The sequence below is a fragment of the Misgurnus anguillicaudatus genome, chromosome 22 (genome assembly GCF_027580225.2).
Source record: "Misgurnus anguillicaudatus chromosome 22, ASM2758022v2, whole genome shotgun sequence".
NCBI lineage: Eukaryota > Metazoa > Chordata > Actinopteri > Cypriniformes > Cobitidae > Misgurnus > Misgurnus anguillicaudatus.
The window spans coordinates 23,371,524-23,399,412 of record NC_073358.2 but is presented as its reverse complement, the minus strand read 5'-3'; the positions used below and the strand labels follow the sequence as shown (position 1 = coordinate 23,399,412).

The 27,889-nt window shown below is 36.5% G+C and overlaps 3 protein-coding genes across 5 annotated transcripts in view; 2 read left to right on the top strand and 1 right to left on the bottom strand.

Moving 5' to 3' along the window:
- The first annotated feature begins 10,017 nt into the window (after window positions 1-10,017).
- Window positions 10,018-27,889, top strand: part of LOC129440616 (uncharacterized) — a 64,298-nt gene continuing 46,426 nt past the window's right edge. For both annotated transcript variants that reach the window (XM_055200063.2, XM_055200065.2), the window contains exon 1: window positions 10,018-10,132. In XM_055200063.2, the coding sequence (XP_055056038.2) occupies window positions 10,047-10,132 (86 nt within the window). In that variant the 5' untranslated portion in view covers window positions 10,018-10,046. The remainder of the gene's footprint in view (window positions 10,133-27,889) is intronic.
- LOC129438966 (uncharacterized) lies at window positions 17,369-21,795 on the bottom strand. 2 transcript variants are annotated; one of them, XM_073860738.1, is made up of 3 exons: window positions 21,673-21,795; window positions 19,967-20,073; window positions 17,369-19,284 (listed from the first exon to the last, which is right to left on the bottom strand). In XM_073860738.1, the coding sequence occupies exons 1-3, from the start codon at window positions 21,705-21,707 to the stop codon at window positions 18,284-18,286; spliced, it is 1,143 nt and encodes a 380-aa protein (XP_073716839.1). In that variant the 5' UTR covers window positions 21,708-21,795; the 3' UTR covers window positions 17,369-18,283. The 2 variants fall into 2 exon arrangements, with proteins under 2 accessions (XP_073716839.1, XP_073716841.1); XM_073860740.1 differs by lacking the exon at window positions 21,673-21,795 and adding an exon at window positions 20,893-21,034.
- LOC129413503 (uncharacterized) lies at window positions 21,804-27,858 on the top strand. The gene is made up of 5 exons (XM_055167195.2): window positions 21,804-21,941; window positions 22,330-22,406; window positions 23,313-23,413; window positions 24,288-24,312; window positions 24,683-27,858. Exons 3-5 carry the CDS (start codon window positions 23,336-23,338, stop codon window positions 27,286-27,288), a joined length of 2,709 nt encoding a protein of 902 aa, XP_055023170.2. The 5' UTR covers window positions 21,804-21,941; window positions 22,330-22,406; window positions 23,313-23,335; the 3' UTR covers window positions 27,289-27,858.

Sequence of the window (27,889 nt, the reverse complement as noted above, 5' to 3'; positions counted from 1 at the left end):
GTTCAGAGATTTTCTTGACCAGGACCACACCCCTAAATGGATTGAAACAACTGCCACATGATTGGTTAATTAGATAATTGCATTAATGAGAAATTGAACAGATGTTCCTAATAATCCTTTAGCTGAGTGTATTTGTGTATAATACTGTGCCTAAGTCTTAGGCCACCATAACAGAATTATATTTGTTGTTTTTGCAATGTTATAGTGATCATATATAATTGTTTCTCAGTCTCTTTAATAGAATACATCCAGAAAATATGTTTATAGTATTAAAAACTGTATAAAATGTAAACTGATGTGTCAAGTTTTTAGGGTAAACTTCCCTTCCACTGTAGAAATAGCAGGCAGCTGCAGGATCTCTTAAACCTAAATTAAATTAAATCCTAATTTCTTATTTTAAAGAAATTCGTTTTTTACTTCGTTCTGCTCAAAAACGATCAAGATATGATTAGTGCGAAGAGAGGTCACACTAAACACCGACAATGCCTAAAGAAGACATTTAGTCCTGAAAATGTATATTTATTTATATTTTTGTACATGTATTTTCTGTTTGTATCTTAATAAAATAGATTGAAAAATAAATATGGATGGACATTAAAACTTCTAAAACAACAAGTCTGGTGGTGGTGGCCTAAGCATTTTGCACAGTACTGTATATAATGTTTATATTTTTATAGAAGTATATTTTTATAGAAGGCAGCATTTTATGAAACTTTGTGAAAATCACAAAATCCTGGCAACTTTTAAAAAAAAAGGCAAAGGACAGGTCAGGTGTGCAATTATCGAAAAATATCCCATGCATACCCATGAAACATTCCTTAACCAATTAGAATAAAGCATTCAACAGCCCCATGGTATTACAGTGAAAAATGTAGTTTTTTTTTACATTAATAGGCCTTGGTTATGTTTCTAATGTGGATAACTCACTACTGTTAATTGTCCTGCAGAGGGAGGCATAGACAGATTTATCACAGTGCTTTTCTCAAGAAACTTTTTCTCATGTCATGTTATTACTCTCAAAGCGTGCAGCAAAAAAATGTATGTAAACTTGGAAAGCTATCTTGGTGTAAATTATAAGCAGTGTGTGAAGTTGTTAAAACCTCAACATTTACATTCTCTCAAAAAAAGGGACATAAATGCACATTGATATCCTAAAGATCTTAACCAATCAATCTTGTTCAAATTACCAGAAATATATACAAAGTATTCAAGTAAAAGTCAAGAGATTTTAATTAAAACTTTGACATGACTCCAAAATGATCATGTTGTTTCATCATCTCTTCTGTTAAATCTTTCCAATGAATGCCTGGCAGTCATCTCAGCTCGACTCATCTGAGCTTATCCTGTCAAAATGCTGAGTCATCATCACACTTAGTGCCTGAATTTACCAACCAACCAATGCTCTCCAGACACAAACACAGAAGAATCAGATCATATTTTCTGCTTCTCTGAAGTAAACAAACAAACAAACAAGTCATACAACATTTTTCTGTTTCCATGAGGCAATGGTGGTCGCTATGCTGAATGATATTAAGGATACAAAAACTCTCCAGCGCACACGTGCAGCATTTCCAGTAACACTGTAAAAAGGGGGGAAGCCAACACATATGCTGTAATTGATGCTGTAGTCACTGTAAAGGATGGGTGTAGTCATTAATGTGTACAAACCGACCAGAATATATTCATCTGTTTATGTGAGACAATGCAAGTTTTGTATTTTTATGTGTTTTTGATAGATTATTTAAGTTCACTTTGCATCAACTTTTGTATAAAAGTAGCTTATTATACAAAACTGTAACATTATAGTGTTGTAAGTGTTACGTAAGTGTTAAATCAACCTGAACTTGCCATGGCATTTTTCAGTCATGAGATCATTGAGCAGTGGTCTCCACATTTTCCCTTCACATTAATATACCATCACAAGGTACAGTCTCTTATGAAAACCTTAGAAAATGTATTTGATGAAAAGGCTACATAAATAATGTTTTTATCTTTTACAGACAGCAAACATTTCACAAACACTATATGATGTCTGCTACCAAAGAATTGTCTACTGCCTCTTTACCTTTAAAATTATAGGATTAAACATCTTATTATTCTTCGGTAGTTGTTATGATGGTGTTTTTCTTGTCCAAATGGAATTCCTCAACATTATTCTGCAATAAATGCATCGCCCCAAGTCCAAAACCATTACTGAAATCAAAAGCAAGGTCATAGACATTCCTGACAAGAGCTGCATGCCTAGACTAACTAAGAGAGGAGGTATAACCCCCTCAGCGCACAATAAATTCCTCTACATTGGTGAGTTTTTATGTATCTGCTCCTGTAGCTGTTATGGCATAGTGTTGATATAGCAATGCCAAGGTCGTGGGTTTGATACGTACTTGTATTGCAGCTCTGGAAACAAAAGGCTCATATTGCTGGTAAAATTATTCATTTAAATGAACTGTTTCTGACATAATTGCTGGACTCCACAGTGTCAATCAAACTAGTACAGACAAGCAACTGTAATAAAGTTCAGAAACATATATGTAATAGATTAAATTCATGTGAAACTGATACAGCACATGTGAACATTGTTTCGTTTGAATGCACCTGAATTCTGATTTTATACAGACACTGAAACTGTTCAACTTCCTCTTGTTTCGTTTTATCATCTTTTTTGTTCCCTATATCAGCTGTAACGACATGCAGTCGTTTATCAAAAACTTCTCCTTTGTCTCTTGTACACATACCCCATATCACTTTCAGTGTTTTGCAGATGTTGCACTGTGTCTCATCAAAAATTCAAATAACCAATACTCTTATAATGTGATGTATGTTATAGTATATAATCTCAATATTTTAGCCCTGCACATTTAAAGTATGGGCAAAGATAAATTAGATCCTCATTTGAGTCTAAAAGATCATCATAGCTTAGTATTAATTTAAAGTAATTTACAGTAATCCCTTTTTCTGTGTTGATGGTGTCTAAGGTAATAAGGCATATGATGCAGTAATGCTCTTATTACTGGAGGTAGCATTACCTGAAACACCAGCCAATGATTAAAAAACAGCACAACTGTGCATGACCATTGTGAGCAGGAGCATCACATTTCGATTTAAAGCAACACTATGTAGTTTTTTTGCCTTTAAATAATGTCTCTAAAATTATTTTAGTGATAGAACAACTTTTTACTGGACAAATTGACCTGTTGTTGCAACCTGAGCAGCCTCCTAGCTGCTACAAGCATGGCCGTAGCCAGATATGAGGTCACAGAGGTCCGGACCTCGGTAATTTTTTCATATAAAAAATTACATTTGAAGCTCTCTGAATGACTAATTAGTTTATCAAAAATAATCCGCATATATAATTAAGTTTGGACAGTTTACTGTATAGTTTAGTGTAAAATGACGAAGATTGGCTTAAGGTGTGACGGCGCGGGTACAGAATTTGCAGTGTTGCCAGATCCTTTTGTTAAAAATCCTCTGTAGATGTAGTGTTTTAGCAATTAATTGTGACACTTTGACATTATCTACAAAGTGATTGTAAGGTGTTAGCATTAGAGATTTCTCTGATTTATTTCTGAAATACAAGGTTTGGACGAACTTTGTTTTTTAAGGCCAATTATTTTTGCTTGTTTTTCGTACTAATATCTGGCAACATGGAAACTGAACGTTATCAAATAAGACGCATAATTCAGCGTGAGCAGGTTATTGCTGATACTACATTCGGTAAGATAAAAGCAGTAATCATCATAATTGTGTCTGTAAGAGTATCAACAGTATCAACAACACTATCGAAAAACAGAAAATAACTCTGGTACAAAGATGTAGAAGAATAGGGATTAAATAAAATATGCCAAATATGTTAAAACACGGTTAAGCTAATCTCAACAAAATTATTTGTTATTGTAATTCTGTTATTTCATTTAATTTAGAAGTTAACCTTTAACAAAGTCGTGCTGAAAACAATAAGAGCACTAAACAAGTTCTTGTTTAAAATCTTGTAACGTTTTTGATATATAATATTGCTTATTAAAATGATTACAAAAATAAACATTGTTGCATGAAGAAGTAATAAATAATCCATCACTCCCAGTCCATCCCCCAAAACAGAGAGTGTGAACCCAAAGTGTAAAAAGATGTCTGTTAAGACAGAATATTTTAGATCCCAGGTAAAAATAAAGTATGCTTCAATGTACTTAAACAACTTAAATACTAGCAAGTACATTTGTAAGTTATGTAAAGTTATGCTACAAATATACTTATTAAAAGTAAAGATTTACTAAGTGTATTTTATTTAAGTGCACTTTTTTTCACCTGGGATAGCATTTGTTAACTCTTAACACCCCACCCTGGACCTCTGTAATTTTCAAACCCTGGCTACGGCCATTGCTACAAGCACACTCTGAAAGTGGCGGTGGAGGGTAGAGCACACAGCCCCCCCCCCCTGCCTGCAGAATAGTGTCTGATACCAGGCACTGTTGCACTTTTCAACCACATGGGGGAGCTGTAAGTCATTTTATAGTGTTTACATAGTGTTGCTATAAAATATGAATTTTGTTTATTTATTTCATGTTGATTTCAATGTCTTACTCAGTTAATATTTAAAATACCAAGGTTATTTTTCACAGAATGTTCTTTACTATGTAGGATGACTTTATGTAAAAAACAGTAAATCACCAAAAATCGTGCCTTGAGTACGAATGTCTTTTTCGTGACACAAATTTCTATAAATGGTTTTTCACGTCCGTTGCACGACTTTCTTTTTCGTGTCACTTCATGTATTGTTTTCTCATAGTTTTTTTTTCTATTTTCTTATCATTGTCGTTTGGGTTTGGGGTTAGAATCACTTTCTGTTACATTTTTAGACATCCTAACCCAAACCCCAACTCTAACCCCAACCCCAAGCAACAATGATTTTAAAATAGAGGAAAAATGAGAAAACAATAAATAAAATGACACCAAAAAATCGTGCCACGGCCACAAAAAAGACATTCGTGCTCAAGGCACGACACAGCTGAATTTCGTGCCATGGACACGAATTAATTAATCAAATTTTGTGTGACTATAACACGACTTTCCGTGAAATTACGTTGTTTTTTTTCTTTACAATGCTTTGTACTCTGCAGATGACTGTGGATTTCTCACTTCATTGATCTTATGATCACAACTTTTTTTTGGTGTTTGCAATACTCCTACTCAGACCTCAACTGGTATGGCACAGCACACACTGATGGAAAATGTAATTAGCATAAACAAGCATATCCCAGTAGCACATGTGGGAGACTGTGACAACTAAAGCGTGAGATCCTCATCTTCTGGTGTAATGAGCATAGCACTAAATAATGACTATGTAAACAGGCTGAACACAGCGGAGGATGCTCCCTGAAGCCTCCTCACAAGAATGTGATCATATTAGAACTAGACTAGGTGGCATTTTGACCTCCTAATGTCACGAGAAAGCAAACACAGATTGCTTACAACATTGAAATCCAAAACCTTTGTAGTAAAGTCTGAAGTTTTCTTCATCCAAAAAAATCTTTGCCCTTGTATTTCTTATAGTACTGGATGAGGTAAAATAAATGCTGTGACAATGTGCAGTGTGACATTTTGTGACAGACGTGATTGTTTGTTGATATGGGTAAAACAATACAAGAACAAACAAAAAATAGCCTTTAAAGGAAACATTTCACAAGACTTTTTTAAGATGTCAAATAAAACTTTGGTGTCCCCAGAGTACATATGTGAAGTTTTAGCTCAAAATATCATAAAGATAATTTATTATAACATGTTAATGTACTGTTTCGGGTGTGTCCTTTAACATGCAAATGAGCTGAACTGTGCACTAAATGGCAGTGCCATAGTTGGATAGTGCATATTAAGGGGTGGTATTATCCCCTTCTGACATCACAAGGGGAGCCAAATGTTTATGACCTATTTTTTCACGCGCTTGCAGAGAATGGTTTACCAAAACTAAGTTACTGGGTTGTTAATTTTCACATTTTTTTAGGTTGATAGAAGCACTGGGGACCCAATCTATGACCTGTTACCTGCCCTTAGATATGTAAGCATTCCTGAAGGTTTTAAATTCTCTGGAAGTCACTCCTGATGATACTACAATTTACTTAAGATAAAGCATTTCTGCGTTCGCAGACAGACACATGGTATCAGAAGTCCATTAAAGGTTGCAGTGTTGGATTTAAAGGGACTGAAAGAAGCGGGGCTAACAAAAAACATATGATGAAAAAGAATAATGACTGTTACAGGGCAAAGGTCAAGCTATAAGGCTGGACTCAAGGCATATATCTTTGGTGTGTTAACCTTTGACCCTTTCTTTGTCTACACTCTTATAACGAATGTGTTAAAAACAACACATTAGTGTTGATTCTGGGACAACACACTAAATGCGTTGTCCCAGAATTCACCCATCTCTGAAACAACACATTTTGTTTTACTTTTAACACAACATGTGTTATATTTTAACACAAAATCAACACAAAATGACACATAATGTGTTAAAATTACACATAATGTGTTAAAAACTCACCGTACAATGATGTGTAAAAAATTAACACATCCTTTCTAAGAGTGTAAACACACATGACTGTCTGTATGCATGGCATCTGTTCTAGATATAAACACAGACAAATATGCGATTTCTGTATGGGCCGCTCTTCTTTCTAAAGCATGTAATGTATTTAAGCTATAGGTATTGCAGTTATCTATAGACAGTTTCAGCGGCAACAGCTTTTGTGGCCCAAACTTAACCTCCGGTAGACTTCCGCAAAGAATCAATAACAACAGAGTCCCTAGTCTAGAGTAGATTATTTCTGATAACAAGCAGAATAAATACCGGTAAGTAAATTAGCTTAATTCAAATAATAGCTAAAGTATATCAACTACTACTGACCTAACTTTACTATGTAAAATGAATGTATCATACTATGTTAACTATAGATCGACTTTTACCTTCGTCTTTAGAAAACTACAGAGACCATTAAACCAACAGAGACCGGAAGTTAACTTAAAGGTGCAGTGTGTAAATTTTAGATGGATCATTTGACAGAAATGCAATATAATATACATAACTATATTATCAGTGGTGTATAAAGGTCTTACACAATGAACGGTATTGTTTTTATTACCTTAGAATAAGAGGTTTTTATCTACATACACCGCGGGTCCCCTTACATGGAAGCTGCCATTTTGCACCATCATGTTTCTACAGTAGCCCTAAAGGGGTGCAATACCCAACCTCACCACTAGATGCTGCTAAAATCTACATACTGCACCTTTAAGGCCAGACGCGTATCAACGCCAACGTGATGAAAGCATCTATAGACGGTTTCAGCAGTAACAACATAAACAAGCAGCTGACGTAATCCGCACGTAACTTCTGGTAAACTCCGCTAAGAATAAATAACAACAAAGTTCTTTAATCGTAGTTTATTTATATAACAAGCAAAAAACAACACATAGATTACCTAGGAAACCAAAACATTTGCTATTTTCGATGAGGCATTTGTTCAAGAGATCAGTTTAGCAACTAGTCAGACCATTAAAAAAAACTGAAACCGGAAGTAAAGTTCGGACCAGGCGTGTATCGCGTAACCCTCTATAGAGCGCAAGGAAAAATATATTGTTGGCTTACACATGTGTGGGCTTCAAAAGACCCAGTCAGCGTAATTAGAAACCACATAATGGCTTCCTTCTATCTTGTGTTCACCCACAAGATAGACAGATTTTTTAAAATTCAATGGATACAGACTTTATTCCTCCAAACAGCATTTCTTTGTTTTAAACATCCATTTCACATCAAGGAAATACCAAACGTGCTGTCAAGTCAGAAACAACAGAATAACAGTCTGTCAACAAGGAAAAGTCGACAGGGAAGCAGGAAGCTGCTGTGATCATGAAGGAATTCTGACATTTTGGCCCCATTCGTTTCCATAAACTCTAACACATGCCTCCAAAGGGGATGTTCTTGGGGGCACCAGCGGTTTAAGCTGTGATAGGCCTTCTACACAGCACAACCTTCTCTATAGGGCTGGAGTTGTAGGGAGGCAGCGGGGGCCTTTTGCTACCAGAGCTCTACAACATGAACTAATTAAACCACAAAGACGGATGACGTAATGGTTCGAGAAGCAGACAGACAGACGTGGCTTCAATTCTCATGCAAGGGGGTGTATACGAGTGGGTAAATTCTACCTAGTGATGCTGAAGAGTGATGTCAGCGAAGGGAGGAGTCAGAGTATGAGGACAAAACTTCTCATTTTGTGAGGGTATTTTAACTTGGGTAATCCCAAATAAATTTCCCAGGAGTAATATGTTCAATCAGACAAACACATTAAAAGCATTAAACACCTAAAAGATAAAGGCAAGATCCCAGCATGCATCTTTTCGCATCAACGCTTCTTAAAAAGTGTGTTTGTGTGTGAGCATGAGAGAAAGACAGACAGAAGGAAAGTCAGAATATTGTAGGGCATGAAACTGAGCATTGCTTTTTCAACAGCGACAAAGCCAATTTAAATGGAGGCAACATCCAGTGCAGTTCCCATGAAATCAGCCCTGCTGGGGCAAGGGTCCCTCCAGAGATCAATGCACTGTAAATGGCTTCTCAGCTTGCTGCCAAGCGCTCACAGGAAGCCTGTACAAAGAGAGACTGGCAGCTCAATAGTTTGTCAGTGCACGAGCAGTGGACTTCCAACCAATCTAATGACTTTACAGCCACGCTTCAAACACAAAATAATAGAAAAAACATTCTAAATAAACTGGCAAAAAAACCATATCATTTCTCCATCTTTAAAGATATAAAACAGTGAAACTGTTTACATTAACATTAAAGGACAAGTTCGGTATTTTACACCCAAAGCCCTGTTTTCAGATTGTTTATGATGAAATAGAACGGTTTTGACTGAAATTTCGACATGATGCTGGCCCGAGTATTTTAGGGTGTTTGTTCTATCACCTCCAATTGGTGTATAGGTGCACTGGAACAATCCTTCCTAAAATGCATTAAACTTTCGTTTACAAAGACGCGAAACCCACCAAGTGGTCAGGGGCGTTCACTGATATGCTCACACAAAAGTCGCTACAAAAGATGCTCTCCAACAGGTTTTATCCTAGTTTTTGTCCAACTCCATTGACTTGTATTAGATGTGCTGTGAGGTACGGTATTACTCCGCGCCAGGAACTTTGTTTGTATTCTTGCAATTGGCAAAGGCGGATTATCGCCACCAACTGGGCTGGAGTGTCTATTATTCAAGCTCTCAGCAGAAGAATGTATGGTTGTGAGGCGTTTGGAAAAATAGGTCCACAAGTTTACAACGAATTCTAAAACACCTGTTGGAAAGCATCTTTTGCAGCGATTTCCGTGTGAGCACACCAGCGAACACCCCTGACCACTCGGTGAGTTTCACGTCTTTGTAAACGAAAGTTTAATGCATTTTAGGAAGGATTGTTCCTGTGCACCTATAGACGCATTGTAGACGCGGGAGGTGATACAACAAACACCCAAAACTTCTCGGGCCAGCATCATATTTCCAAATTTCAGTCAAAACCATTCTATTTCATCATAAACAATCTGAAAACAGGGCTTTAAGTGTAAAATACCGAACTTGTCCTTTAACAGTTTTTGCATAGGCAGACACTTTTTGTCCAAAGCGATATTTTACATTTACCAAATGAGCTACAGGAAACACATTTTAAAAACATTAAACAAAATTTTAGAACATTAAGTAAAATCCACTATGAGCTCAACAGACTAAAAAGTGTACGTGCAAAAACGCACTGCAAGCAAAATCAGCCAGGATCAAATCTAGACATTATGAGCTAACCCAACAAGAATGCCCATTCCCGTGTATAATGTCAACTGGGTTAAGCTGTGTTCTTCATTTTAAATGTACATGGAGCCAAACAGGGCCGTATGTAATGCGTATTACCAACAAACTAAGATAAACTGCAATTGTGCAACATCGGTGTTTTTTTAGCAGTAGGTGGAGCTTTTTGATAGATCCCTCTTCGTGAAGTTTTTTGGAGTACACAGAATCTCCAGCATCAGGATGCGAGCGATAAACTTGGACACGTACAGCCTGTCTCTGCTGACCGCTAAAGAAGACATCCTGAATCCCCGAGCATCCACCAACTGGTACAGTAACTTTTACATATTAGCCGTGTGTGTTAGCTACAATTAATGCGCGTTCAGCGGAGTTTTACGCAGCTCACTAGGTATTGACACACAGCCAAAAGAGCGCGCACTGTTTCTCTGTCCAAACTCTGGAAATGCTTAGTGCGCATTTGCCACTAATGTTATAAAATACGAGCATTTCGTAAAAACATTTGAGTTTACGCCACAAACACGTAAAGTTCGGCAGTGTTTTGAAAAAAAAAATCCCAGAGTTAGTGCAGCCCTCGCGCATTGCTGGGAATTTCTACTTTATTGAGTATTTTATGACTTGTGGTGAACTATAGTTATCTCACTGCTAAAGATTTAAATCACAATTTATGAGGGCACTGATATATCTGTGAAAGTGGTTGGTTGGTGCTGTGTTTGTTTCCATGTTTTAGTTTCCTTTGATGTTTGCCTGTATGCAAATACTCAACTGTGAGTTCAACATTACCTCAGTAAAGAAAAGTAAAAAAAATCAATAAACATTACTAGTATAAAGATGAATAAAACCGTTTACGCAGAAAGATCAACATTTATTGGCTTACAAAATTATTGTGCGTTCATTCTGGAACCCACAATCTTGCAGCCCCTCTCATTTGTGACTTTCTACCATGATGTCATGACTCCGTTTTAGGTCTCTATGGAGAGTTTGCACAGTGGTCTGCACTTAAGTGGTGCACCCACATGATTAGAGACACCTTTACTGTAACTGAATACACATGCTCTCATTCATTTAGAAAAGAAGTTACTCTCTTATCATCAGTCATCACTCGCTCGACTATAATGTCATCACTTTATGTGTCTAATGTACAAGAACGTACTGTAAAGGCCACAATAATAACATGGTTATTAAAGTGAATCGCCTTTAAAGCATTTCTAAGCTTTAAACAGTTTGGGAGAAATGTCCCACTAAATGCACCATGGATCTCATCCATTATCGGATCTTTAAATCAAGATCTGTCAGATCATTGGCAACTCACGTTTGTTATATCAGCAGTGTCATTGTCTCTGCTGAATTTCAGCAGGCACAGGCGAATTCCCACAAACGCCCGTCAGGCTGCCTGAATCATACGGCACATTCTGTTTTTCTGCGTGCTTAATCACTGTGGAAACATGCACAGAAACACTTGCCGGTGCTTTAGGCTTTACAAGCCTATATCAGGCTCATTCATGTGCTGTCTGATGCTGACAGCTTAAACTGTCCTGGTGCAAGTTTTCAAACTGTGTATTTGCTTGTGTAGGCCGTATGTTGATTTGTAGCAAAAAGGGGAAACTTGCATGTGTCCATGATAGTTATTTCCTGTATCTCTCTGCAATAAAAACTTTATTGTGTCCATGACTTCAGTTTTCCGAATGCATTGCGCTAGTGTATCAAAAATTAAAATAAAAACAACCGTTATGCATAACTTAATTGTTGATTAATGAATGGGCTTTTGCTAATGAAAGGTTAGGATAGTGTTGCATTTATATGTTACCGTGTTTGTGTCATCTTCTCCCAGCATAGCAGGACAGCGTCTGGCCATGGTGCAGCCATATACTGTTAAGCCGCTGAATGGGAACAGTCCAATTCTTCTGATCAATGCTTTTCCACTCGTAAAATGCAGCCAAACTAACTTTAGCCTTGGTCTGGCTGAAGGTTTCTTTTGGAGGATTGCATTTTTGAGTAAAAGCGTTCAGTATGTGGTGACTTCAATTCTTCATCAGTTCATCAGTCTCATACAGTACAATAGGACATGTGATCAGAATTAATCCCTGGCACTCTTTTCACGTGCCACTCAACAGATCTTCAAAAGTTCACATTGGCCAATGCTTCTAACTATATTTCCTCATAGCATTTAACAACAATAGCTACGTTGTTTATTGCATGGGCATGTATGAGGGCAAGATCATTCATGAGTTCTAAGCAGTGTGTTCAAATAAACATAACATCTTAATTATTTTTGCAGTGCCTATGATAGTTACTGGTAGGTGTAGCATATTGGTCTCATCTGTTAAAGATGCACTCTTAGTGTGAATTTGTCATCCAAGGCAACTCCCATTAGATATGACCGAACTGGACATGATAGGAAATTGTGAAGGCGTGGCTGAATTCTTTCCAATGAGGTCTGTAGGAGGTTATGATAAAAAGCCAAAGTTGGGATATTTAACTTTTGAAAGTGGCTTGAGCATCCTTTAGACAAAGAGGGCCACTGTCCTTTAAAGGTTGCACAGAGCAAACATGGAACTAAAGTGTAATTTATAGTCGTGCGTAGGATCTAAGCCGTAGCTTCGCCATAGGTTGTGCGTAGGCTGTGCGTAGGCTGTGCGTAGCCGTATGCGCACTTTGCCAAAAATTTAACAATGTGCCCGTTCAACCCTGTATCACAAAATTATGTACCTATAGTCACGTAATTTTGTAAGTGTTTTCCGTAAACTGATACGTTTTTCCGCCTTTTTGCGTGAACATGTCAAGTATTTCTGTGAACATGTCACTGTCACGTATTTGTTACTCAACAGTTTTGTCCTATTTATCAAACCTTTGATGCTTTGGTTTAGGGTTAGATTTGGTGTTTGCGTTAGGATATCACTTTAAGTATTGGTTTATACCTTTTTTCATTATATATTTTTTATTATTTTTGATTTTTAAACCATTGTCGCCTGGCATTTGTCAGGGTTTTGGAACACAAGACACGAACCCAGATGCAGACATATGACGACAAAGGAATTTATTAAACAACAGGGTAAAAAGGGAAAACAAAACCCACGAGGGGGCAAAACAAGACAAGGGATACACGACTCTAAACTGACACTAAACTTAACAAAACTAACAATAAACTTTTCCAAAACATTAAACAGACTAAGACTAAGACTAAGCATTCACAAGTACTTACAGGCAAACCAACAGGATAAGCGACAAGACGAACGTGCACAGAACAGCAAACACAAGGACAATAAATAAGGACAAAGTAAATTACATACACCTGAAAATCATTACAAGTAAGGGATGGGGGAAAAAGTGATGAGACACGGGAAATGCGTGGTCAGAATAAACCAATACTAAAACCACGCATCTCCCACATAGAACATATGTACTGTCAGAACCCTGCCATGCTAAACTAGATCTAAATACAAACAAGGATCTGGCAGGATTCTGACAGCATTAGGGTTAGAGTTTGTTTGGGTAAGGATGTCATTTTATGTAAATCTAACCCTAAACCTAAGCGACTATGGTTTTAAAATAGGACAAAACAGCTGGGCAACAAACACGCTACAGTGACACGTCCACAGAAATACGCGACATGTCCACGCAAAAAGGCGGAAAAACGTCTCAGTGTCACGGAAAACACTCACAAATTTTACGTGACTATAGGTACGTAATTTCGTGATAATGGGTTGGCTCGTTCTACCTGGACCACAAGCATTGTGATTTGTCCACTAAAAACCCTCCCCTCAGGTAAAATAAATCTGCGTCACATTCCTTTATAGGCATTTCCGCTATAAATGTCAAGTTGAGGAGTGATAACTGAAACTGCAATGAAAGTCGCTGTTCATTTTCCTCCATCACTGCTGCTGCTGCTTCTTCTTCATTTGTGGGTTTACTGGCCAAGCTGCTACTTCTTTGTCTGTTGCACTGCCGCTGTGGGTTACATGCGTGGATACTGCCTACTAGCGGTCTGCATGTGCAATTGCATGTCAACGCGGATGACGACACAGAAGTGTATACAAAAACCGACGCGTAGCCTACTTCGTCGAGGCTATGCCGTAGGACCTATGCAAAACTATACAGTAATAGACTAATTTTGGAAAACAAGTTGCAAGTTTTGAATGATGCAGACATGTTGGTCTCCATGGTGACAAAGTTGTCTTTTTAGGAAGCTCGCCTGAACCCAATAATGTTATAGGGCTCAGCTTCAGTGTGTCTCAGGTGTTTACATCTCAGTGCTGTTGAAGCACAGGTTTATGCATGATTTAAGAGCCTCAAGGTGCAATCTTCTCATGTTACCACTAATAACTCCATGGTAACTAACCACTAATCTGCTCCATGGTAAGTTATTATTAGTACTTTACAAAACACTATTCAGATCTAACAGTCATCATAGGTGGTAATTTTGGGGTCAGCCGAGGAAACAAGGGTTACATTTAAGGGTTACATATACACCGTAATTTACCTTTGCTGGTAACTTTAATTCACATTTAGGGAGGAAACTATTGACACAAAAGTCATATTGTTATTAAGATTGTTTTGAATATAATACCAAATTAACTTATAGTACCATAGAATTTAACAAATCATGGTTAAATAACAATTTAAAGTTTACATTTGCCTTTAATGGGACATTCCACTTTAAAAAAAAAAATATGCTCATTTTCCAGCTTCTCTAGACTTAAACATTTGATTTTTACTGTTTTGGAATCCATTCAGCTGATCTCCAAGTGTGGCGCTAGCACTTTTAGCATAGCTTAGCATAATCCATTGAATCTGATTAGACCATTAGCATTGTGCTAAAAATAACCAAAGAGTTTTTATTTTACTGCAGCCATGTTACAGCAAAGTACTTGATTATTACACCAGAAACTAGTTCCTAGTCATATCGCATAGAAAATCTCAACTTTTAATTTTCCATCGGTCTGAGTACACAATGTAACTACAGAAGAGTCAAGTTTTAAATAGGAAAAATATCAAAACTCTTTGGTTATTTTTTAGCGCAATGCTAATGGTATAATCAGATTCAATGAATTGTGCTAAGCTTTGCTAAAAGTGCTAGAGCCAGACCCAGAGATCAGCTGAATGGATTCCAAAATGTATATAGTGGATGCTTAAATTTACCCTGTTATACTATTAACCTTCATGAACACCTAGTTTGTGTAGAAATGTAGTCAACTGTGCAACCATGGCAATATGTTTTTCCCTTTAATCATAGTTTGAGTCTAGTATGTGGAAATAAAAGAGATTAAATAGATAATAAAGAAGTGATTCATAGTGTGAAGAAAATGCTTTATATGCATAGAGTTGGTATAAGGAATTAAAATAGTTAAAAAGTAACTTTAAAGAAAGAGAATAATTATTCCTGTGTTGTTTTATCTTTATTCATGCCTATCATCAAACACAACTGTATACCTTGATGTGACAGATTTATCATAGAAATTACTGTATCACAAGATGATTTACTGTCATAAATAGTTTCATGCAACTAGGTCATGCTGACATTATTAAAATCAGACAGGGAACTGTATTGTGTAACAGTTGTTTAATGTAATGTTTAGTGTTTATCTGTTTTCCTGGTTTAGCAAAGACAAATTAAACACAGAGGTGTTCAAATAAATTGTATTATTATTTTGTAAAGTTTGTATTAATAGTTTGTATAATTAAACATAACATTTAAAACAACTACATCATATTAGTATTCTGATTCTTATTGAGAATTTAGCTCAACATTATAAAGCTCCAGTACAGTTACTAGACATTAACAGTACAAACAATATTTTCAGTTGTTTGGCAATGAGCATTTCTAACGTTATAGATGTGAAATTCGCAGTCACAACTTAAAATAAAAATTCACAGAGAAAGCATTTGTTACCAATGTATTGAGCCATCTGTTTATATTTTCCTTAACCCCTGACGATAGAGTCCAGACATCAGAAAACTATCACGCTATACTCATGTTTTCTGTTTAAGATAAGGGGAAACATGCATGCATTATAGATGTGGTTTTTGGGAGATAACATACTTTGTAGGAATTCTGTGAATTAAAATGCACAAACCAGAAGCAATAATACCCACCAAATGTAGAAGGGATGGCTCTTCAAAGAACATTTAAAGGGGGGGTTCAATGGTATTTAAAGCATTCTGACTTATTAACACAGTTATAGAGTTGTTTCCTCATGCTAAACGTAGGCAAAGTGTCAAAAAAGCAGTTGGGTGTGTTACAGAGTATTTCTGTGCCGAATGCACTTCGCCAGGGTTAGTACAAGTTTTGGAAAGTTTTTTTCAGCTGACGTTTCAGGGGTTTTCTATTACGTATCACTTCTTTATATGGGCACTTCCCCCGGAAAACCCCGCCCACACGTCAATCAGCGGGAGACGCTAGAACTTACAAACACTCACATCACGCGAGAGCTTTGTTTAATTTCAAAACTCAACAATGGCACAAATGAAGAAGTGTGTTTTTGGATGTAAGGAGAAGAAATCCAGCCTTATGAAAACAATGGATATAGTTTATTATCCGGGGTAGCAGCAGAGTTTTGCGTGTGTTTTTCTGGATTTTCCGGACCGGGTCACGAGTTGCATGCGGTAAGTAAGACTTCTGTCTTATGTTGTAAATATGCGCGTGCATATTATATAAATGACACGAACATGTAGTGAATCATAAGTTATAAGTGTTGTATAGTGTTGCATGACTCGTACTCGCTCCACCCGCGGTAGTAACTCCTCCTTCTTCATTTTTTCGTACGTTATCGGAAAGGTTCAGTAAAGCTAATCTTTCTTTTATAAATCTGATTAAACTAAAGACTCTTTAGAGATATTAAGGATGTCATACTACTCTATAGGTACTCCAGATTAACATCAGAAATGCAGAAACAGCGTGTGTTACGTGAGCTTTAAAATATATATTTTTTTGTATGTGCATTTATGAGGAAGAAACAACGTTATGGATGTGACATTTCTCTGTTATGGACATGACAATTCTGAAATTTACTTGGAAAACCATTTTTAAAAATGCTTTAAAAACTTAAGCAGAGACTTTGCATGGGTATTTAAACCACCATATATTGACCAGATTTCAGTATGGTTAAAAACTTTAAACCGCAATATGAAGATTTGTTTATCTTCAGTATAACCTTAGTGGGGCTTATTTAGTTTTATGGTGCATTTGTTACAACAGGAATGTTTTAATGGTACTTTAGTAATAAAGCTATTCTGCCGTTGTAGCTGAGATTGTAGCTTTGGTGTTTACTTTGTCCCAAGTGCCTCATTGTTTAAAAAGAGCCTGAAACGCATTCTGATTTCTTCACTGCTGTGTATGCCAACGCTACAGACATAAATTTATCAGGAAAGAACCAGATTGTTGGCAGTGTTTATGTTCCTCTTCTCAGTTGTGTTTGGTAAATGTTGCCTAATCCTTAAACTACCCCTTTAAAGGTTTTCATTACACTGGAGGAGATACTGTATGAGCAATTGTATTCAATTTCTTGAATCGGAGACAGATTTACACTAGGGCACGTGCAACCGTAAAAGGGTTTTAGACGCCCCTGGTTGGCAGGCTTATTACAATGGATGCAATTCACAATTCCCATACCCTGCCCATTTACCTTTTAAAACAGTGTTTAGAACCATCCTCCCTTGTAAAACAAGTCACAGTATGAAGATGGACCGAGATGAAAAACAATTTTGTTATTTTCGTTATTCGTTGCGAGTCGCGACGGCTTCCCGCTCTCCGCTTTGAAGAGTTTCAAACTAGCGCTATGATTGGTCGACGTCGTCTTTTCCCAACAGGTTGCTGCCCAATGCGGTAGACTCATAGACACTCATAGACGAGTTGCCTAGTGCGCAAATGCACATACAGTTTAAATCAAAGCCATCAAAGGCTTTTCGTGTATTGTGAAGTGACAAATCGTAGCAGCGTAGTTTAGTGTCTAAATGCGTATCTGTTACACAAAATGCGTAAAGGTTGGCAGGTCTGCACTAGATTATTACCCATGTTTTTACACAACTCTTCTGAATAGATATTAGGTGTGTTAGAAAAACTGTGAGAGAAAAAAAGAAGTGTTAAAGGTGCAGTGTGTAAATTTTAGTGGCATCTAGTGGTGAGGTTGTGAATTGGAATCAACGGCTCAGTCCACTGCTCACCCCTCGCTTTTGAAATGCATAAAGAAGCTACAGTAGCCACCACAGGACAAACATTTCATCGTCGGAGACAACTTAGTGAAAAGGTTTGTCCGTTAAGGGCTTCTGTAGAAACATGGCGGCACAAAATGGCGACTTCCATGTAAGGGGACCCTCTGTGTATGTAGATAAAGACGTCTCATTCTAAGGTTATAAAAACATAATGGTTCATTTTAAAAAGTCTTTATACACCCCTGATATTATAGTTTCGTATATTATTTTGCTTTTCTTTCAAGAGATCCTTCTAAAAATTACACACTGCACCTTTAAAAGACCAAGTAATTGCAACAGAGAGACAAAACATACTTACTTATACCACACAGCACATCATGCAGTTTGGCCTTTTCCTCCACTAATTTTTCCACCTCTGTCTTGCATGCTTCGCATGGCTTCCATGATCTGTCTTCTGCTGACTCAGCCGAAATGAAACATGGTTCTCCATATTCTGGAATTGGATCACGCTCAATGATTAACGTATCTGCAGATGAGCTTAAAGTCTCATGTTCAGAGGTGCTTGTCTGGCTCTGGTCCCCAAGAACAGCAGGTTTTTGATGTGTAATAGGACTGTGCAACATTTTGAGGAAGCTTTCTTTGGCTGTAGGAGCTGGTGGCTGTCTTTGCTGATCCAAATCTGCCAAAACAGGCTGCTGTTGTGTTTGGTCTGAAGGTGTGGGTAGTGCTGTGTGAGGCTGGTGATGCTTTGAATACTGCGAAAGGCTGGAATTGTGTGGAATTGGAGACAGAGTAGTTCCATACTGGTTGAGCGCCTGGACTGGTGAATGCTGGTAATGTTGTGGCATATTTGGTGATGACTGGGAAACTGGAAGTTGGTACTGTGGCCAGGCAGTTGCATGCTGGTGCTGTGGCTGGACAGGTAGAAATGACTCTGTAGGTGGAGGCTGGTACACTGGCCAGGTTGTTGGAGGCTGAATGACATTTTGGTCCACAGTATTTGGGTGATCCTGTGCAGAGGTGGACTGGCCTGCCTGAGGTAGGAATGGAAGGTTGTAGAATCTTTGTGCAGCTGCATCTCTTTTTTTCATGTCCTTCTTTGTCGCCTTCTTGGTATCCACCATTTTGTCAGCTGTTCCAAGGAAGTCTACTGTAGCTTTGTAGAACTTATTGTCAGACCATCTTGCAAGTACTTTTTCTCCTGGTGTCAGATCTCTAAAGCAAGCGATGGGTTTATCATCTTTGTTCAGTATATCACAGAGATTAAAAATCTTTGCTGTGTATCCATCTTCAAAGGTCAAAAATACAAAAACTCCTGAAAATGAACACAAAGTAAACAAATGGGAGATTGTGAGTAAATCAGTGCAGGATAAAAACCAATCTTACTTAAACATGCTACTATATCTTTTCTTTATTGTCTTATTTCTAACCCTCTTAGCAAAGCAACACAATTACCTCTTCACTTTAGCCTTCAACTAGGATTAACTTTATTCTTTTAGCACTTTCAAATTTATTTGCTCCTGCAACTCTTTGATTTATGCACTCTCTATAAAATTTTTTCAATGGTTTTAATCCTTTTCATTATTTAATTATTACACATATCCCTTTCATTATTTAATTATCAAACATTTTATTTGTTTATTTATTTTACACATTGTCTATAAAGTGTATGGCGCAGGAATACTTTTTTTGTAAAGAACTTTGAGCTGCAATTCATATACAAATTATTATTATTATGATTCGCAAAATTCAGTCACAAAAATGTACAAATAAGTTTCACTCCTTTTTCATGACATTCCATTAAAAATTCCTGTAAGCTATAATAAATATTTGTGGCTCAATATACAGTATTTATAAAAATTCCAGTAATAAGAGACCAAATACTGATGAATATTTTGGTTAGTAAAGTGTCCAAAGTACGTTAAAAAAACACTTAAACCAGTTTTAATACTTAACAAAATTAGCTAAGCCGTAGTATAGGAAAATAACTCAATTACCATCTTGGTTATCTCTGGGGGAGCTGAGGTCTGGTTCATACAAACTCATCTTTTTCGGAGGGTTTCGAGCTCTTTTGGGCAGTTTTGTAGTTCCTTCTGCACTCATACTGTAAAATAAACAAAAGTACAACAAATGGGGTCTCACTGCACGAGATCAAATTTTTCCAATTTATGTAACTTCAAGAATAGATAGACGATTTCAGCAGTAACAACATAAACAACCGGCTCCCGTGGTCATCACGTAACCTCCTGTAAACTCACTAAGAATAAATAACAACAAAGTCCTTTTAAAGTAGTTTATTTATATAACACGCAACATAGGGCTGGACAATATGTTCAAAAAAGCCTTAAGATAAACTGCAAAGAATGCCCAAAACAAATTTCTGTACATACAAACTTCTAAGCAACTGAATTTACCAAGTCTGTGAAGCCTCCTCCTATAAAACTATATAATATTTACAAAAATAAAAATGGTATAAATAAATTGATGTTCAATTTTTATTTTTATTTAGCCTTCATATAATAATCAGTCAAATAATCGTCAAATAATCAGACTTTTGGGCTCACCTTTAATATTAATGAATGTCAGACAGTGATAAATGCGGTAACACAGGGGTCTTAAACTAATGGATCATTTAATAACAAATTCTTCAGTCACAGTAGGCTATCATCTTTCATAGTTCCATAATTTTGATCAATTTACTATTATAGTAATATGTGGAAAAATATTATTAAATACCCTAAGTGAAAGTGACCCTAAAACTTTTGAATGGTAGTAGGCTATTTAATGATACAAACGATAGTTGGATAACAACATTTATATTAAAATCTTTATTTGTAATTGCATAGCAAGCTACATAATCATATATTGTATACTAGCATACTACATCATATACTCATAATGAGACCAATAGCTGACTACATACTTGTATCTATTGCACGTTTCTTTCCCCTCTTTTTAACCTGATTTATCTCATCCGCAGTTCAGTTTGTGTTGAATTACATCTTCTGTTCTCCCTCCCTATATGGTGTCATCATTGGAAGCTGTGACTTGACGCGAACTAACCCCGCACCTCCTTCTAGTATTCTGAGTGACAGCTCTTCTCTGGGCGAACACCAGATTCATTGATCGCATAATAACAATGATATGATTTGACGCGAGGCACAGATGAGCAATTTAAATCCGATCAGGCGTTACTGTACGTTTTCCGGAATGCGCGATTCATGGTTGCTTAGCTGCGAAAGACGCCACGCGCACTGAAGGAAAAAACGCGTTTATAGACGTGACATGCGGACGGTCACGTAACGCTGCAATGTGTATCGAAATACCGGAAATGTGTTTAGAAGGCATATCACTGTTATTGAAAAATATATACCGGGACATATATCGATAATGAATTATTGTCCAGTCTTAACGCAACATAAACAACACGTAGATTACATAGGAAACCAAAACATTTGTTGTATTCAACGAGGTATTTGTGCAAGAGTTCAGTTTAGTAACGAGTCAAACTATAAACTAACAGAAACCGGAAGTATGGTTCTGACTAGACGCGCGATCTCGTCACCGCACGTGTGTCCGATGAAACGGTCTATAGGCCTTGCTGAATGTACAAATAATCATCAGTTTCTTCAGAGAGTATCAGAACCCGCATACACTCGCCATTTAAATTGCAGAAATTCTTTTTAAAAAACATGTTGCTTACCTTCTTTTGAGTAATGCAGCTGTTTTTCCCTCCATTCCGTCTGCCTGCAGCTCCAAACGTTAACTAACGCGCGCCTTTACCTCGTTGATTCAGCATCGCCCCTCCACTGTAAATTAACCAATGAGGATGCAGCATTTGTGACTGATGGCGCTCTCTTCTAATGCTGACGTTGGGGCTGCATCATCTACAAGGTTCAAGGTTCACAGTGTTTTTGCGCCAACTGAAGCTCAAAAAAGAAAACCAAGATGGCGGTGCAACATCTATAAGCGGTGAGTGGATACAGCGAATTTTTAATAATAGAATAAACTTGCTTGTGTTTTCTTTGTAATTTAAGGTTTTTGTGAGCTTTGTAAATGTACCAACACGTTATCTTTTAGTACTTGAGTTTTTATTTTTACAGTTAAAAAATCAAGTTTTATTTTTATTTGAGTTAACTGAAATAGTTCTTACACGCTTACACTAATAAATGTTACAACTGCGATCATTTTCATTATGATCATAATTTAGTCAACTTTATGTTAATCAATTTCTATTCAATAGGGAAGGTTGCACGTGTGTATAATTATTCATTTAATGTAACCCTTTTCAGTCTGAATAAATTTAATATATTTTGTGCCCTTTTATGAACCATCTGTACCTTTTTTGTGTCAACCACAGGTTATTTTCCCGGCAGCCCCCGACACCAGTTAATATTGCTCTTCCATAGAGGTTACTGATACATTTGATAGTAGGGGGTAAGTGTAACACTATTTAACACTGTGTATTAGACTGCACTGTCTATACCATTGGTTCCCAACCTGGGGTGCGGGAGCAGATATGCTTTGAGGTGAATAAAGATGCATAAGATGTTCTACTAATAATTTTATATAAAAAATATTTTTTCAAAGTTTTTACAAATTAATTGCTAACAATGCCGATTTCAATTACAATTTCATATATATATATATATATATGTGCTGTGAAGAAAATAATTGCATCCAAAATAAAAGTTTGTATTTGCATTATATATTTGTGTGAACTGTGTATCATTATTTTGTATATAAATACACGCATGTATTAATAATTTTTTTTGCATGTATATACTGTATATACATTTATACATAATTTATATTATATATAAATATAAATAATTTATATATAAATAAATAAAAATATTAAATATACTTGCATATGTGTGTATTTATATATACAAAATAAATATACACAGTACACGCATATATATTAAGCAAACACAAACTTTTATTTTGAATGTGGTTAATTTTTCCACACAAATATATATATTGATGGGGGGGTGGGGCTCACAGATTATTAAATATGTACATAGGAGGGGCACCAAGTGTAAAGGTTGGGAACCACTGTTCTATAGACCATTTCAAAAGATGTAAACAACACTGGTCCAGAAGCACTTCCTGTTTCCGTTTTTTAACATTAGATAAACGTTGGGATAAAATAAACCAACAGAACATATAAACCTGAATTAACTGAAGTTAAACAAACATCTTAAAAATAATGATATATGTGAAATAAAAAAATAGCCGTCACAAACTGTAACAGGAAGTGTTTCTGGACCAGTGTTGTTTACCACCATCATCAAAGAAGAGCATCTTCTATATTTGTGTGTGTGTGTGTGTGTTATACAGTTGGAGCTACAAATATAAAAAAAATGGCGCAGACGTACAACTCACGGTGGAGGAGAAAGGTGAAGAGCCAGCAAAATACTTGCAAAAGATACAGAAGAAAGGTTGGCACGTTTACATTTTATTGTTTTTATATTGTCATCTGCAGTGATTGAATATAAGCACATTCACCCAAGTTCTGTATTACGTACCATTTTGATACTTAACTTGCCACTTGATATTTCCACTCCACTACATTTTAGGGAAAAATAATATTTTAATGTTTACTACACTACATTTATCTGATAACTATAGTTTCCATTTGCTTTACAGATAACATGAAGCTTCAGAGTCAAAACAGCACATTTTTAGATTAATTTACTTCAATGACTTAACTTATTCAGGTCAATAACAAATCTGATAATTAGCCAGGACATAATCAACCAACCCATACATGTAAATATTATGTAATTACTTACACTTTTAAAACTGAAGTACATTTACTGTGATATCATATACTTTAATATTTCTACTAAAGTATTTTTCATGTGGGTAACTAGCTATTACCAAAATCATATTTTAACAACTTCCCTTTTACTGAAATGTGACTTTTCAGGTCAAAAATTAGCTGCTATGTCCTTTTCATCAGCTCCATTGGTTCTGACAATGTTCCTCAATAATTTTATATAACAATAAAATATTTGTTTGAAATGACAGTCTGTTAAGATCACCTTTATATGTGGGATTAGCAAAATATTAAGAACATGTCTGACCTCAACAGCACTACAAAGTACAGTTTTCAAAATGGCCATCCATGTAAATAAACACCTCTTTTAAACAGATCCAATAAAATGTTAATATTTTAATCCCCATGAGGGGAGTATTTACAGCAGGGTTTCCTACAGTATATACTGCATTGTTGTAACCTAGATATGTCTTATAAATTTGCATGTGAGTGTTAAATATTCTTAATGTATTATCATTCTCGGTTTTCTGCAGGACACACAAGGACAGGAAAATAGAGGTAAAACATGTGCATAAATGTAAAACAACTAACTACATGCCATCTTGGAGACTAAAGGAAATGGAGTTTATTTATTCTGTGGAAATCGCATGTTGCAAATGGAAAGCTTTAAATTTTGATCGACTGGAGAGTTAATTCAAATAAAAGTTAATGTGTCCAATAAAACACTGTTACTGAAGTGAGACCTTCAAACCTCACTTGGGTTGTCAATGGATTACTGACAGCTCAGGTGATTATTATAACACTTTAATAGTCTAGTAATTAGTAATGTGTTTAGCATAAGTATAATGAAATATAAACATGTTGAGACTAGTAAGCCATAAATTCACCAATCAAGTAAAAGCGAATTAATCAATTTTTTTGTTTCTAGAAGCAACAAACTGGAGTTCAAATGATTGCAGCACTGAGCAAGTGACCAGATCTGCTAATTTGGAAGACTCTTCAAACACAAATGTTTTTAACATCCATTATGCCAACCATTCATCCCAGTGCTATGGACACACAAGTGAGATGAATCACTCTGGTCTTAATGTTGAATCAGAGCCCGAACAGCCTATTTACATGGATACATTTCCTGAGCACCTACCTGAATTTGTTGAAGAAGGAACTTTAGATGACAATGCGTTATTTGATGAAGACTTTTCAATTGATGATGACCTATCATTTGAAGACAGTTTTGAGCTTAACCAAGAGGAGGGGACAGAACTCGAAAGCTCTACAAACACTGATCATCCACTGTACAGAAATGCACCAATTTCTGTTGCAGAGAGTCTTCTCCTAATAATGACTTTTGCAAACAGACACAAACTAACAGGAAAAGCTCTCAGTGATTTGCTTACATTAATATCTCTGCACTGCCCCTCTGATACACAGACTGAGTGTCTTAAAAATTTACACAAATTTAAACAGTTTTTTGATGATCCCTCCTCTCTGCTTTTGCACAAATATTGTAGCTCATGCTTCATGATTGTTGAGAGTACAGACACCCAGTGTAAAACCTGTGAAGCCAATGTGTTGATGGAGGGGTCAACCTCCTATTTCATTGAGGTTCCCATTGAAGCACAACTGAAGAGATTGTTTGCTCAGGAAGGTTTTGAAGAAAAACTTAAGTTCAGGTTTAATAGACATAAAAAGTGTCATGACAGTATTGAAGAAATATATGATGGAGAAACCTATCAGAAATTTACTACTTGCAATGGGCCTCTCAGTGATTCCAGAAACATTTCGTTAATGTGGAACACAGACGGCATACCTATTTTTAAGTCATCAAAGTTTTCTGTTTGGCCTTTTTATTGTGTCATAAATGAGTTAAATTTTGTTGAACGCACGAAACGAGAAAACATGATATTTGCAGGTGTTTGGTTTGGGGATTCAAAGCCGTCAATGTTGACATTCCTTGAACCACTGTGTGGCACTCTGAACAAAATTGAAACGGAAGGAATTTCTCTTCAGTTTGCAGAAGCTCAAGAACCTTTCATATGCAAAGCCTTTACCATTGCAGGAACCTGCGATTTGCCTGCAAAAGCTTTGGTACTTAATACTGTTCAATTCAATGGACATTTTGGGTGTCTAAAGTGTGAACAGCCAGGTCAAACAGTGAAGACTGGAGAGAGAGGTCATGTCCATGCCTTTCCTTTCCAGAAGACAGATCCAAAAGGCCCGCCTCGTACTCACAAGGGGTTTGTAGATTATGCTAAGATGGCCTATGATTCCAATAGCGTTGTTCGTGGGGTGAAGGGACCTACGTTTCTCAGCAGACTAACAAGCTATGATTTGGTCTTGGGCACAGGTATAGACTACATGCATTCTGTACTACTGGGAGTAATGCGTCTATTGATGTTTTTGTGGTTTTCCACAGAGTTCTCTCGATGTGCATTCAGTATGGTCAGATCAATCAAAGAAGTTGACAAACGTCTGAAAGAAATAAGGCCACCATGTATGATTCGATTCCCTCGTTCTGTGTCTTCTCACAGGATGTTCTTTAAAGCATCTGAGTATCGGTACATTTTGCTGTTTTTCGGGCCAGTTGTATTCCGGGGCATTCTTGCAGGACTGTACTACAACCATTTCCTGCTCCTTAGTGAAGCAATCTTTATTCTTCTGATGGAGTCAATAACACCTGCTCAAATAGATCATGCTGAGAAACTACTCTGGAATTTCTGTTCTCAAATGAGTGGACTCTATGGTGAGCGATACATGACAGCCAATTTGCACTTACTTGTCCATTTAGCTGATAGTGTGAGAGCTCTTGGACCTCTGTGGACACACTCTTGCTTTCACTTTGAAGACAAAAATGGGTACTTGCTCCGTCTTATACATGGAACCCAGAATATACCTGCCCAAATGGTAAATGCTGTAAGGACTATACAATCTCTCCCTAGCATCACACAAAACATAAAGCTGAACATAGTAACTACTGAGTTTTTGGCCAGAATGACAAATAGCAATAGTTATCAACCAAGTAATGTTGTCAATAGTGTGGCCATGTTAGGGGCATCATTCAATAGATGCCTTGAAACTGATGATCTTTTTCTTCTGGAACAGTTTCTTGGTCAGGCTTTACATAGTAATGTCGTCAAGGCATATAACAGAGCTCAAATAGGGAAAATAATTTACACTTCCCAGCAGTATGTAAAAACCAAAAGACGAAACAATTACACAGTGTTGTTTTGTGATGGTGCGCAGATCAAATATGGACAGATTAAATTATTGTGTTCCTACAAAGAACCCAATGAAGGTCAGAATGAGATAAAACTTGCATTTTTGAATGAATTTGCAGTTGCAAGCATAAATCTTCTACAAGATACTTTGACAGGTGGAACGTGTTTCCATATTGTTAGCCTCCTGGAAGTTCCTGTGAGAAAGACAGTGGTAGGACTTGAAAGTATTTTGGGGAAGTTGATGTTCATTGATTTGTCCTCAATGCCTGGTATTGTGTTTGCTGCACATTTCCCTAACAAACTTGAAAGGGACTAAAGATATTTTAAAGTCAGAGATATGATCTTATTTTGAACAGAAGAGCCCATGATTTTTCCAACTAGTTGAAAATCCTTACTGAAAATGTAAACTGTTTTATATGGACAAATCTATTGTCATACAAAAAGTTCACTTTGGGGGTAACATGAGAAGATGCATACATCTGAATATACAACATTAGATTTATTAATGATATGAGTTTTTGGCAGTTAAACTTTGATACATCTGAAATGTTGAAATTGTAATTTCTTTGCTCTCAAGTTACCAATAAATTACTGTTTTTATTTTACAATGTGTTTTGTGTGGTTAATGAAATTATTTGACTGAATTACATGCAGTGAAATATTTCAAATCATTTATAGAAAATAATCTTAAAGAAGAGGGTCTTTGCAGCCTTAAATAAAAGATTTACAATTAATTTATTCATACAGTAATACATTATATTAAAAAATCATGTGGATTAAGATATCATATGATATGAAACAACCAAGTCTGAGAATTCAATGAGCACTTGTGGAAATCTCTTCCTTTGCTCTATCTGAGTTTAGCATGAGATGCATGAATTGAATCTGGGATGAGAGTATATTGAGTTCATGGAGAG